The 13,804-nt window shown below is 51.0% G+C and overlaps 1 protein-coding gene across 1 annotated transcript; it reads right to left on the bottom strand.

Moving 5' to 3' along the window:
- Positions 1-9,509: 9,509 nt before the first annotated feature.
- On the bottom strand, positions 9,510-12,560 carry LOC124465295 (serine/threonine-protein kinase pim-3-like). The gene is made up of 6 exons (XM_047017008.1): positions 12,071-12,560; positions 11,654-11,763; positions 11,459-11,509; positions 11,012-11,375; positions 9,831-10,007; positions 9,510-9,723 (listed from the first exon to the last, which is right to left on the bottom strand). Exons 1-6 carry the CDS (start codon positions 12,156-12,158, stop codon positions 9,527-9,529), a joined length of 987 nt encoding a protein of 328 aa, XP_046872964.1. The 5' UTR covers positions 12,159-12,560; the 3' UTR covers positions 9,510-9,526.
- Between the last annotated feature and the right edge of the window lie 1,244 nt (positions 12,561-13,804).

Below are 13,804 nucleotides of genomic sequence, written 5' to 3'. Positions count from 1 at the left end.
TACTGGAGCCCTGCCTCTAGTACCCTTGTCCTGCCTCTACTGTAGCCCTGCTCTCTAGTACCCTGTCCTGCCTCTACTGGAGCCCTGCCTCTAGTACCCCTGTCCTGCCTCTACTGTAGCCCTGCTCTCTAGTACCCTGTCCTGCCTCTACTGGAGCCCTGCCTCTAGTACCCTGTCCTGCCTCTACTGTAGCCCTGCTCTCTAGTACCCTGTCCTGCCTCTACTGTAGCCCTGCTCTCTAGTACCCTGTCCTGCCTCTACTGGAGCACTGCTCTCTAGTACCCTGTCCTGCCTCTACTGGAGCCCTGCCTCTAGTACCCTGTCCTGCCTCTACTGGAGCCCTGCCTCTAGTACCCTGTCCTGCCTCTACTGTAGCCCTGCTCTCTAGTACCCTGTCCTGCCTCTACTGTAGCCCTGCTCTCTAGTACCCTGTCCTGCTTCTACTGGAGCCCTGCCTCTAGTACCCTTGTCCTGCCTCTACTGTAGCCCTGCTCTCTAGTACCCTGTCCTGCCTCTACTGGAGCCCTGCCTCTAGTACCCTTGTCCTGACTCAACTGTAGCCCTGCTCTCTAGTACCCTGTCCTGCCTCTACTGGAGCCCTGCTCTCTAGTACCCTGTCCTGCCTCTACTGGAGCACTGCTCTCTAGTACCCTGTCCTGCCTCTACTGGAGCCCTGCTCTCTAGTACCCTGTCCTGCCTCTACTGGAGCACTGCTCTCTAGTACCCTGTCCTGCCTCTACTGTAGCCCTGCTCTCTAGTACCCTGTCCTGCCTCTACTGGAGCCCTGCCTCCAGTATCCTGTCCTGCCTCTACTGGAGCCCTGCCTCTAGTACCCTGTCCTGCCTCTACTGGAGCCCTGCTCTCTAGTACCCTGTCCTGCCTCTACTGGAGCCCTGCCTCTACTGGAGCCCTGCCTCTAGTACCCTTGTCCTGCCTCTACTGTAGCCCTGCTCTCTAGTACCCTGTCCTGCCTCTACTGGAGCCCTGCCTCTAGTACCCCTGTCCTGCCTCTACTGTAGCCCTGCTCTCTAGTACCCTGTCCTGCCTCTACTGTAGCCCTGCTCTCTAGTACCCTGTCCTGCCTCTACTGTAGCCCTGCTCTCTAGTACCCTGTCCTGCCTCTACTGGAGCACTGCTCTCTAGTACCCTGTCCTGCCTCTACTGGAGCCCTGCCTCTAGTACCCTGTCCTGCCTCTACTGGAGCCCTGCCTCTAGTACCCTGTCCTGCCTCTACTGTAGCCCTGCTCTCTAGTACCCTGTCCTGCCTCTACTGTAGCCCTGCTCTCTAGTACCCTGTCCTGCTTCTACTGGAGCCCTGCCTCTAGTACCCTTGTCCTGCCTCTACTGTAGCCCTGCTCTCTAGTACCCTGTCCTGCCTCTACTGGAGCCCTGCCTCCAGTATCCTGTCCTGCCTCTACTGTAGCCCTGCCTAGTACCCTGTCCTGCCTCTACTGGAGCCCTGCTCTCTACCCTGTCCTACTGGAGCCCTGCCTCTACTGGAGCCCTGCCTCTAGTACCCTTGTCCTGCCTCTACTGTAGCCCTGCTCTCTAGTACCCTGTCCTGCCTCTACTGGAGCCCTGCCTCTAGTACCCCTGTCCTGCCTCTACTGTAGCCCTGCTCTCTAGTACCCTGTCCTGCCTCTACTGGAGCCCTGCCTCTAGTACCCTGTCCTGCCTCTACTGTAGCCCTGCTCTCTAGTACCCTGTCCTGCCTCTACTGTAGCCCTGCTCTCTAGTACCCTGTCCTGCCTCTACTGGAGCACTGCTCTCTAGTACCCTGTCCTGCCTCTACTGGAGCCCTGCCTCTAGTACCCTGTCCTGCCTCTACTGGAGCCCTGCCTCTAGTACCCTGTCCTGCCTCTACTGTAGCCCTGCTCTCTAGTACCCTGTCCTGCCTCTACTGTAGCCCTGCTCTCTAGTACCCTGTCCTGCTTCTACTGGAGCCCTGCCTCTAGTACCCTTGTCCTGCCTCTACTGTAGCCCTGCTCTCTAGTACCCTGTCCTGCCTCTACTGGAGCCCTGCCTCTAGTACCCTTGTCCTGACTCAACTGTAGCCCTGCTCTCTAGTACCCTGTCCTGCCTCTACTGGAGCCCTGCTCTCTAGTACCCTGTCCTGCCTCTACTGGAGCACTGCTCTCTAGTACCCTGTCCTGCCTCTACTGGAGCCCTGCTCTCTAGTACCCTGTCCTGCCTCTACTGGAGCACTGCTCTCTAGTACCCTGTCCTGCCTCTACTGTAGCCCTGCTCTCTAGTACCCTGTCCTGCCTCTACTGGAGCCCTGCCTCCAGTATCCTGTCCTGCCTCTACTGGAGCCCTGCCTCTAGTACCCTGTCCTGCCTCTACTGGAGCCCTGCTCTCTAGTACCCTGTCCTGCCTCTACTGGAGCCCTGCCTCTACTGGAGCCCTGCCTCTAGTACCCTTGTCCTGCCTCTACTGTAGCCCTGCTCTCTAGTACCCTGTCCTGCCTCTACTGGAGCCCTGCCTCTAGTACCCCTGTCCTGCCTCTACTGTAGCCCTGCTCTCTAGTACCCTGTCCTGCCTCTACTGTAGCCCTGCTCTCTAGTACCCTGTCCTGCCTCTACTGTAGCCCTGCTCTCTAGTACCCTGTCCTGCCTCTACTGGAGCACTGCTCTCTAGTACCCTGTCCTGCCTCTACTGGAGCCCTGCCTCTAGTACCCTGTCCTGCCTCTACTGGAGCCCTGCCTCTAGTACCCTGTCCTGCCTCTACTGTAGCCCTGCTCTCTAGTACCCTGTCCTGCCTCTACTGTAGCCCTGCTCTCTAGTACCCTGTCCTGCTTCTACTGGAGCCCTGCCTCTAGTACCCTTGTCCTGCCTCTACTGTAGCCCTGCTCTCTAGTACCCTGTCCTGCCTCTACTGGAGCCCTGCCTCCAGTATCCTGTCCTGCCTCTACTGTAGCCCTGCCTCTAGTACCCTGTCCTGCCTCTACTGGAGCCCTGCTCTCTAGTACCCTGTCCTGCCTCTACTGGAGCCCTGCCTCTACTGGAGCCCTGCCTCTAGTACCCTTGTCCTGCCTCTACTGTAGCCCTGCTCTCTAGTACCCTGTCCTGCCTCTACTGGAGCCCTGCCTCTAGTACCCCTGTCCTGCCTCTACTGTAGCCCTGCTCTCTAGTACCCTGTCCTGCCTCTACTGGAGCCCTGCCTCTAGTACCCTGTCCTGCCTCTACTGTAGCCCTGCTCTCTAGTACCCTGTCCTGCCTCTACTGTAGCCCTGCTCTCTAGTACCCTGTCCTGCCTCTACTGGAGCACTGCTCTCTAGTACCCTGTCCTGCCTCTACTGGAGCCCTGCCTCTAGTACCCTGTCCTGCCTCTACTGGAGCCCTGCCTCTAGTACCCTGTCCTGCCTCTACTGTAGCCCTGCTCTCTAGTACCCTGTCCTGCCTCTACTGTAGCCCTGCTCTCTAGTACCCTGTCCTGCTTCTACTGGAGCCCTGCCTCTAGTACCCTTGTCCTGCCTCTACTGTAGCCCTGCTCTCTAGTACCCTGTCCTGCCTCTACTGGAGCCCTGCCTCTAGTACCCTTGTCCTGACTCAACTGTAGCCCTGCTCTCTAGTACCCTGTCCTGCCTCTACTGGAGCCCTGCTCTCTAGTACCCTGTCCTGCCTCTACTGGAGCACTGCTCTCTAGTACCCTGTCCTGCCTCTACTGGAGCCCTGCTCTCTAGTACCCTGTCCTGCCTCTACTGGAGCACTGCTCTCTAGTACCCTGTCCTGCCTCTACTGTAGCCCTGCTCTCTAGTACCCTGTCCTGCCTCTACTGGAGCCCTGCCTCCAGTATCCTGTCCTGCCTCTACTGGAGCCCTGCCTCTAGTACCCTGTCCTGCCTCTACTGGAGCCCTGCTCTCTAGTACCCTGTCCTGCCTCTACTGGAGCCCTGCCTCTACTGGAGCCCTGCCTCTAGTACCCTTGTCCTGCCTCTACTGTAGCCCTGCTCTCTAGTACCCTGTCCTGCCTCTACTGGAGCCCTGCCTCTAGTACCCCTGTCCTGCCTCTACTGTAGCCCTGCTCTCTAGTACCCTGTCCTGCCTCTACTGTAGCCCTGCTCTCTAGTACCCTGTCCTGCCTCTACTGTAGCCCTGCTCTCTAGTACCCTGTCCTGCCTCTACTGGAGCACTGCTCTCTAGTACCCTGTCCTGCCTCTACTGGAGCCCTGCCTCTAGTACCCTGTCCTGCCTCTACTGGAGCCCTGCCTCTAGTACCCTGTCCTGCCTCTACTGTAGCCCTGCTCTCTAGTACCCTGTCCTGCCTCTACTGTAGCCCTGCTCTCTAGTACCCTGTCCTGCTTCTACTGGAGCCCTGCCTCTAGTACCCTTGTCCTGCCTCTACTGTAGCCCTGCTCTCTAGTACCCTGTCCTGCCTCTACTGGAGCCCTGCCTCTAGTACCCTTGTCCTGACTCAACTGTAGCCCTGCTCTCTAGTACCCTGTCCTGCCTCTACTGTAGCCCTGCTCTCTAGTACCCTGTCCTGCCTCTACTGTAGCCTTGCTCCCTAGTACCCTGTCCTGCCTCTACTGGAGCCCTGCCTCTAGTACCCTGTCCTGCCTCTACTGGAGCCCTGCCTCTAGTACCCTGTCCTGCCTCTACTGTAGCCCTGCTCTCTAGTACCCTGTTCTGCCTCTACTGTAGCCCTGCTCTCTAGTACCCTGTCCTGCCTCTACTGTAGCCCTGCTCTCTAGTACCCTGTCCTGCCTCTACTGTAGCCCTGCTCTCTAGTACCCTGTCCTGCCTCTACTGTAGCCCTGCTCTCTAGTACCCTGTTCTGCCTTTACTGGAGCCCTGCTCTCTAGTACCCTTTTCCAACCTGTACTATTCTACTGGAGACCTGCCTTTAGTACCCTGTCCTGCCTCTACTCTTCTACTGTCTCTACATGGGATCGATCGGGGAGGGACGTTTCTTCCTCCAGAGGTGATCCACCAGCCTTCCCAGAGGGTCTTCCTCTCCTCACCCCCCCCCCCCCTCACCCCCCCCCCCATACTCTAGTGTCCCCCCACGCACCAACCATCGCCGTGGCAGCATCCCCCTCCCACACCAACCATCGCCGTGGCAGCATCCCCCTCCCACACCAACCATCGCCGTGACAGCAGCCCCCCCACACCAACCATCGCCATGGCAGAAAACCCCCCACACCAACCATCGCCGTGGCAGCACCCCCCCCCCCCACACACACCAACCATCGCCGTGGCAGCACCCCCCAGTGTTCCGCCCACCTCTCCATCTGTGCCATCTGGCGCCTCCTCGTCTCACAGCCTTAACCACGTCTCTGCATGTCGCCACGCCAACCAGCCCTCCCCCCCTTCTCCCACATTACCTATGTCTCTCTCCCTCTATCTCTGTCTGTTCCCCTCTTTCTCTCTGTCTCCCTCTCTCTCTCTCTCTCTCTCTCTCTCTCTCTGTCTCCCTCTCTCTCTCTCCCTCTCTCTCTCTCTCTCTCTCTGTCTCTCTCTGTCTGTCTCCCTCTCTCTCTCTCTCTGTCTGTCTCCCTCTCTCTGTCTCCCCCTCTCTCTCTCTCTGTCTCTCTCTGTCTGTCTCCCTCTCTCTCTCCCTCTCTCTCTGTGTTGCTTCTCCTCATTCTTCCGTGCTGACTGGCCCACCTGCCCAGACATCTCTTCAGCACGTACAGCTCTTCTGTCAGCCAGGACATGATGTGACAGTACTGGGTCTGACAGTACCGGGTGTGACAGTACCAGTGTGACAGTACTGGGTGTGACAGTACCAGTGTGACAGTACCAGTGTAACGGGGGGGGGCTATACGTCCACTGCAAACTTATCATATTCTCATGTAGGTTAGTGCATGACATGTGCACCAGCAGATACTATTTCAAAATAAATTCCTGCATTAAAATAATGTATCATGACAGTTTGTATGATATGGTCATTTTTAACACACTAGCATTTAATTATCACGGCAAACAATTACCCTGCACTAAACTGTAAGTGTAAATGTAAAGTGAAAATAACAAAACCAGTCAGTATGAAGACTTGAGCGAATATCATTCACGTCTTACTTACTTAGCTAAAGGAAACGAATCGTTCGTTTCCTCTAGCTACCAGTACATAGCCTATGCAGGTCAAGTGAAAAATGATCCAAAGACTCGTACCCGAAGACCGAGTCGGAAAATAAACGAATCATTTCTCTTTACTTCGTCGAGCCTATGCAACAGTCCTGATGCGCGGCCACGAGAAAATGAACGAATCAGTCTTTGAGAGGACTCCCGACTCCTTGTAAGGATTCGTTCAAAATGAACGAATCGTTCATGAATGACACATCGCTAGAAGGAGTCGGCTAAGGCGAACTACTGAGCAATTGGTTATGGCATATCCAGAGGGGCTCTGGGCAGATCCAATAGTTTTAACCTTCAACAGAGTAGGCCCAGCCGCCTTCAAGGAAGTTAACGCTTGTCAATGGAGCGAGCCGACTCTATGTACAAATTAAATGTACGTCAGTCTGGTTAGGACCAGGCTAACAAAAGAAGGCCTCTTTAAGACAAGTAGCTCATCTCCATGTGAAAGACCTCCAGCGACAGAAACAAAAGACCTTACCCCCGGTGGCGGCAGATGTCCCGTCTTGAAACGAGAGAAGAAAAAACGCCTATCAGCTTGTCGCTGATCGACAGAACAGGAGGCTTTGTGGTTGTTTACTTTTCGTAAATCGGGAGTTACAAGACACGGAAGGTTTTCTGACGTGAAACGTTGATAAGAAACCTTGAAACATTGTTTGAATGACTTTTATTTTAATGCAGTGAGTGGGTGTGCGTGAGAGAGGCAGACTGGGAGACTGTCACTTCTCCTCAATCACCTCCTAATGGAAGCAAATCAGTGTTTTGAATTTTAAAGGCATTGAATACTAAGTATTGAAATTTAAACACCACCGAATTTGTTAGTTTTGAATTCACCTCACAAATGTAAACATTAATTAATTTCAACAACAAAAATCTGATCCAAAAATCCAAGGTTCACTTATCTGACAAGATGAGGAGAACTCTGCAGTTGGACCCATCTCAGAGAAGTGAGATGTTTTTTTCTGTTAGTTTTTTTAATCCCATAATATGAAACTCTGTTATGAGTTGATGTATGCGCGTGTGTGTTTAGGAATACCAAGGACACAGCCTTCTCTGTTGTGTACAAAAAAGATATTTTATTGCTGATAAAAAAAATATCCCCACCACAGATGTACAGTCACCCGTCACTGCGAACTAGACAGACGGACGAGAACAGAGGGGGGGGGGGGGGGGGGGGGAGAGAACAGAAGAGAGACAGGTAGCAGACTCCTAAACCTCACGTTTCTCTATGAAAGAAACATTTAAATAGACAGATGTTTTCCAACGCTAATCCTACTTAAATAACATTCAATCTTCTTTCTGCAATTTTCCTTAAGTAAACCTTGTTTTATTCCTTTTTACATCAACAGCTTCAGTGCACCTGTCCACCAACTCAGAGAAAAAATACTAAATAAAATAAAATGACAGGAATGCAAATAAAAGGCCATTTAAGATATGAAAACACCAGAGGGCAGGTTCTTTCAGCATTGACAATAAAATAAATATAAAATTAAAATAAATAAGCCACATTGTGGAATGTCTACAATGTTTACAAATAAATTAAAATGCATGTAGAGAGAAAATATATACCTAAAATATGTAAAAATAAAGTTCAAAGTACATAACTGAGTTCTTGACTATTGCATTGATCGTGCATTCTCCTCCCACACTTGTAGGGGGAGCACTTGTGCCAGGGTACAAGGAGACGGCAGTCTAAGGAGGGGGGAGGGGGGAGGGGGTAGTGTGTGTGGCGACTGTTTCCATAGACATCCATAGAGAAGAGATATGATGCTTCAACACCTGTTGGTGTTGAAGACAGCAGCGTTGACACCATGACAGGCGAGTGCTTCAAGTAATCTACCGTGTCCCCCAATCAGGGTAGGGGAGGGGGGGCTTGAGGCTGATTGGCCATTCTCACATCATCACCAAGGACAACAGCATTGGCCACGCACCCAACTGACCGTTAATGGGGCATTCACACCAACAGTGACATCATGCTAGCATGGTGTGTGATGACATCACGCTAGCATGGTGTGTGATGACATCATGGTGTGTGATGACATCATGTTAGCATGGTGTGTGATGACATCATGTTAGCATGGTGTGTGATGACATCATGGTGTGTGATGACATCATGTTAGCATGGTGTGTGATGACATCATGGTGTGTGATGACATCATGTTAGCATGGTGTGTGATGACATCATGGTGTGTGATGACATCATGTTAGCATGGTGTGTGATGGTCATTTCCGACCATCCCATGGTGCTGCCTTGTTGTGCTGGTGTGAATGCCCCGTTAGACGAAGGCCCCAAAAACTGAACCAGAGAAACAAAACACAGAGAAAGGCACTCCAATATTCCACATAAATAAATAATAAAAATCAGACGTTTGCTGAGTCTGACAAAAAATGATAAAATGCTCATTTGATCTTTGTGGGCTGCTGGTGGAGGAGGGAGAGGGGGAGGGGCCATACAAGGTCAAATTCAATATTGACCCATCCAGAACACGCCTCCTCCAACATCAACAGTCAGGTAGAGAAGAAAAAGTAAGAAGAAAAAATACTTCAGACGTTTCCGTTCTGAACGCCTCTATCCCTGGTTGAACTCTCGTGACCTTTGACCTTCATGTGAAAGCGATGGAGGAGCTGTAATCAGCCTTCCTCAGCAGCATCCCACCTAGACACACCCCTCCCTCGAGCAGGACACGGACCCAGGCTAGTCCCCTGTGTGTGTGTGTGTGTGTGTGTGTGTGTGTGTGTGTGCGTGCACCCAGTTCCAAGTGGTAGTGACAGGAGGCCTAGCCCCTCTGGAACAACAGATGATGAACGTGTAGAGACGGACGATTCAACACTGTCAACAAACGGAGTCTCTTTTCCAGAGGAGAGACCAGATCATCTCCCCCTGAGAGAGACGGGATGGCTGCGGTCTCTCTTTAAGGCTCTACAAAAACAACCAACTCTGAACAGGAGCCTCACCAACAGCATTAGCCAGCCAGGTAACAATAAAAGTAAATATAAATAAATAGTTCTGGTAGGACCACCTAAACAGCTACTCTTCTGTCAAGAGACAGACTGAGAAAAAGAGAACCACTTTTAAATAAAAAAGGAAGAACAAACTGGTTATACATTTTTAAATTCCCCAAAAAAGGAAAAATATAAATTGTTTTCACTCATAAGGTGAGGGCAGGAAGAGACCAGCCATCAAACCAGCCAGCCAGCCAGCATGTCCATCAAACCAGCATGTCCATCAAACCAGCCAGCCAACCAGCATGTCCATCAAACTAGCCAACCAGCATGTCCATCAAACCAGCCAGCCAGCCAACCAGCATGTCCATCAAACCAGCCAGCCAGCCAACCAGCATGTCCATCAAACCAGCCAGCCAGCATGTCCATCAAACCAGCCAACCAGCATGTCCATCAAACCAGCATGTTCATCAAAGGCCCCCTCCCCCCTCTCCTCCCCCTCCCCCTCAGAGAGAGTCCTGGCTGGGCCTGTCTGGGCCTGGCTGCAGGGGGTCCAGACTGGTGAGGGTGACGTGGCCCTGCCCCCCAGTGCCAGACGGGGGCCCCAGCGGGAGGGTCATCCAGACGTGCTCCAGCACCTGGTCCAGGGTGGGCCGGTTCGATGGACGTACAGACAGGCACCAGTCGATCAGCTGCTGGCACTCTGCACAACAACAACAACACTGTTAGTGTCTCTCCATCAGACAGTGGTTTTAACTCCCTGTTCCTGTAGAGGGAGCCCCTTCCCTATAAGTGTGTGTGTGTACCTACCGTTGGACACCCGTCTCCTGTAGTACAGTCGTCCTCTCAGGATCTCCTCGTCCTGCTCAAAGGGGATGTCCCCACACACCATGTCATACAGCAGGACGCCTAGCGACCACACCGTTGCCGAACGACCGTGGTATCTATGGAAGCGGATCCACTCAGGGGGGCTGTAGACTCTGGTACCTGGGGGCAGGAACAGGAAGCACATGAGCGCTGATGTTCCATAGATGTGTGATGTTATGTGAATTTCATAACGTCACTGTCAGTGGTAACAACATTGTGATTGTGATGACTGCTGGTGTTTTCTGTTTTGTTTTTAAAATGCGTAAGAAAGAGTCCTTTAAGGGGGGGAATGTTGACGTCAAACTAGACAGTCATCTGATATGGCCCTGTAATATTTATACTCAAAACATTCAATCTCTTCTTCCCTCTCTCTAGCACAGAGCTTTCCATCCGCGTGACCTGCCCCCCCTCTCTCCCCCTGTTCTGTTCCTTCCTCCCCTTCCCCCTCCCACGGGCAAGAGTAACTTGGAAACCAAACAAACTCGAATGCGCATCGAGAGCCATCACGTGCACACCAGGCTCCGGTTTCACAACAAACAGATGTTACGTGGCGACTGACCCAACACCCACACAACCTGCCGAAAGCCAGCCGTTTAGACCGACACAACTTTACATTTTGTCATTTAGCAGACGCACTTAACCAGAGCGACTTAAGACCAATACAACAGCGTTAAACATCTAAATGAAGGCTAAACAAAACAAGTTGCATCACACACGACGTTCAAAACTATTATATTTACACCTCTATATAATCAAGTCGTTGTAATAAAATTGGTTAATTTCCGTCAGGTATACATCGATTATAAATCTTATCTACGCATTGGAGCTACACCTCGAGGGAAAATCCGCTACGAGGCACAGAAAACAAACATATGCGTCACAGGCTCGTGAACGCCCCCGCCGTTATCATGAGCTACCGGCCCAGCAGGCTATCAAGGGCAAATAAACGGAATTGCGTACATCCGTAGTATGTAAACATACGGTCGTGATTCACACACCACGTTTTACAGAACTGTGCAACGTACCACAGAAACACCAAAACTTAAATGTCACATAACCAATGTGTAACGACCCATCGCCCTAAAAGCACAGCAATGAACCGTTGGATTTAGAAAGCTACGTACCGTCAAAATCGGTGTACACCGTGTCCTTGAGAATGGCTCCGGAGCCAAAGTCAATAAGCGTGAGATCCCCGGTACGGAGATCCACGAGCAAGTTCTCGTCTTTGATGTCTCTGTGCACCACCCCGCAGCTGTAACAGTGCCGCACCGCATCCACAACCTGCCGGAAAAACCCCCTCGCCGTGTCCTCGTCCAGCGCGCCCTTCTCCGTGATGAAATCAAATAAATCTTTGACGAGCTCCGGTCTCTCCATGACGATCAACCAGCCGTCCGGTCGCTCGTACCAGTCCAGCAGTTTAATAACCCCCCGAAACGACGAACTCACTTTCTTCAGTAGGAGGATTTCCAAAGGCACCATGGCACCGTTCTGTGAAAAGCGAACGAATGATTTAGAGCCACAATTTGACGTAATCTAAACCAACTCGTTACGGTTTAAATTAGGCTACTTACAATCGTGCCCCACTCGGTCACTCTTTCCTTCGCTACATGTTTTACAGCGACCTGAAATTTGATCACACCAAATAAATAAGAAATCACATAAAATTGTACCAAAACGTGACGTGAATATTCCGTTGGTGTGAAGCAGCAACGGGCGCCATGTGCTGGCTAGGCAGAATCAAAACATTGCAAATGCTCCGTCCTTACCGGTGCGCCATCAGAAATCCGGTTTCCTGCGTACACCGTGCCGAAACCCCCACTCCCCAACACAGTCCCGACCTGATAAAATTTCTCGAAAGGCTCCTTTTCCAGTTTAACTGTGAATATAAACAAGGACATTGGTAAGAACAGACTTCAACAACCGGGACACGGAGCTGACTGGAGTGGCCAGAGGCTTTGTGTCCCGTACAGCTACTCTGCTACTATCGACGTTAGCACCAACTACCCAGATAGCAAGCATCTAGTTAGTGCAAGCGAGTAAAGCGAGTCCATAAATGCAAATTATACCATTAGCGCCACGATATCTGTAGCTCTAGGCCTACATAATCTGTCCACTAAATATGTTTTAATAAACGTAGCGTTAGCTCGCAGTAAATGTGACAAGCAAAGAGACGGAATCTGTACCTGTTTGGAGCTGTATTTTCACCGGCAAGTGATCCATGCTTGAGGGATTGCAAATGTGTGAAAATGAGCCTAACTTTGACAGCAACATAGTCACATCGAAAATACCGATTGTATTCCTCGTTTGTAAAAAGAAAATGCTATTTCAACCCAGTTAAACGCGAAATATAGGTATATCAATATTTAAGACGGATTTTGTAAATGACTCATTTATATATCCAGTGCCCCAACTCCGCTGCACCGCGCTGTCAAATAAAAATGTCACCAGTTGTTGCCCTTATCCCATTGGGAGAACGACGCTTGAGATAAAAACGATTTCCTGTTTTATATTACACTCCTGTACTGGAACAAGTACGGTCCTGTTGAAGTCTACACGGACAAACTACCCCCCACCGCGTGCAGCTACAGTACAGTAGTATAACTGATATTGCGGTTATCCCTACATGACACCGTGCTGACTCCAGGAGATTCTCTCTATGCTTTGCCGCGTCCTCCGCCTGGCTTTATAATGCTAATATTTTGACGCGTGGTGGGATGGTATCCCTCCGCGTCTGACTATTTTCGATGCTTCCACAACATATTTTTGTAGGAAACTTAAAGATCGTTCTCAATTTGACACTAACGGTATTTTTGTATTGTATCAATCCGTCAAAAAACGACCTAGCGTTGAATTCCTTGGTGCTATGCTTATGTACACACGCACTACTTTCTCATAGTACTAGACTTGACAACCACCCCCTGTCTGGACTCAATGCACTCTCGTTCACCGTCAACCTGCAGCTCCCAGCCAATCAGATGGAGGGTATAAAAACCGTGTTTTCAATATCGTCCAATCGAGACACGTTGATGATCGTGGACGGGACAATTTGAGCGCACGTGGCGGGAATTCCGAGCCGCACCTTTCCGCTGCAGTATTCGGTAAACGGGCGAGAGGCGGCAGGCGAGCAGAATGACAAGGCGCCAGGGTTTCCCGGGAACTCTCCCCGCGCGTGCTTCACGAGCACGCTTTAGTGCTGCCAAACAAAGCTTTGAAGGCTAACAGTGCGTTCACACTGCTACGACGCGAATCGCTTGCCATCGCTTGCCTTCCCACCGTTCACCACGCTCGGGGGCGTTTCAAACAGAGAAATGTAGAATGTAGTTCTCTAAAGTCACTATTGTAGTTGTCATGGCCAAGTGTGCAGACTTGGGTTTACGTAGTTGCAACATCGATCAAAATACAACTTGTATACAACATACAAAACCGTTTAATAGACATACACGTTGACATGTGTAAAAAACGTTTTACTATATTCCTCAGTCTCTGCTAATCTGTCGATACGATAGGGAGTTCCAGTCGGGCTAGCTAGCTAGTTACCACAGAACGAAGATACGTAATGTCACTAGACTGAATTAGAAAGTGCAAGCACCCACAACTTCGGCAACCTTGCGCCATGCATTGTTTTTTTTAAATGAACATCTCTGTACAAATACAGCTATGTATCGTACAGGACTGGGTAAGCAGCCACACAAACGATTAGTTTCTCCTTCACCTTGAAACCTAGAAAGCTAGAAATGTTTGCCATGGTTGCTACGTTAGGAGAAACAAGAAAACACTCCGATTGGCCATCGCTAGCGAAAATCGCTCCTCATTTGCATAAAGTTGAGAAAATCTCAACTCTGTCGCGTCGCTACCCACAATGCACCACGCAAGCGATTCGCCTGGCTTCATAGAAAATGAATGGAAAACATGTTGTC

This window comes from Hypomesus transpacificus, unplaced genomic scaffold (genome assembly GCF_021917145.1).
Source record: "Hypomesus transpacificus isolate Combined female unplaced genomic scaffold, fHypTra1 scaffold_451, whole genome shotgun sequence".
Classification (NCBI taxonomy): domain Eukaryota; kingdom Metazoa; phylum Chordata; class Actinopteri; order Osmeriformes; family Osmeridae; genus Hypomesus; species Hypomesus transpacificus.
Note: the sequence above shows the minus strand (reverse complement) of the source record. Positions and strands in the feature narration are given on the sequence as shown.

What these genes read in the sequence shown, in the direction of transcription:
- LOC124465295 (XM_047017008.1), bottom strand. Translation starts at nt 12,158, where the DNA reads ATGTTGCTGTCAAAGTTAGGCTCATTTTCACACATTTGCAATCCCTCA. An exon ending in GAAAATACAGCTCCAAACAG is followed by an intron (nt 11,764 to 12,070) that starts GTACAGATTCCG and finishes TTATATTCACAG; the next exon opens with TTAAACTGGAAAAGGAGCCT. An exon ending in GGTGTACACCGATTTTGACG is followed by an intron (nt 10,008 to 11,011) that starts GTACGTAGCTTT and finishes TCCTGCCCCCAG; the next exon opens with GTACCAGAGTCTACAGCCCC.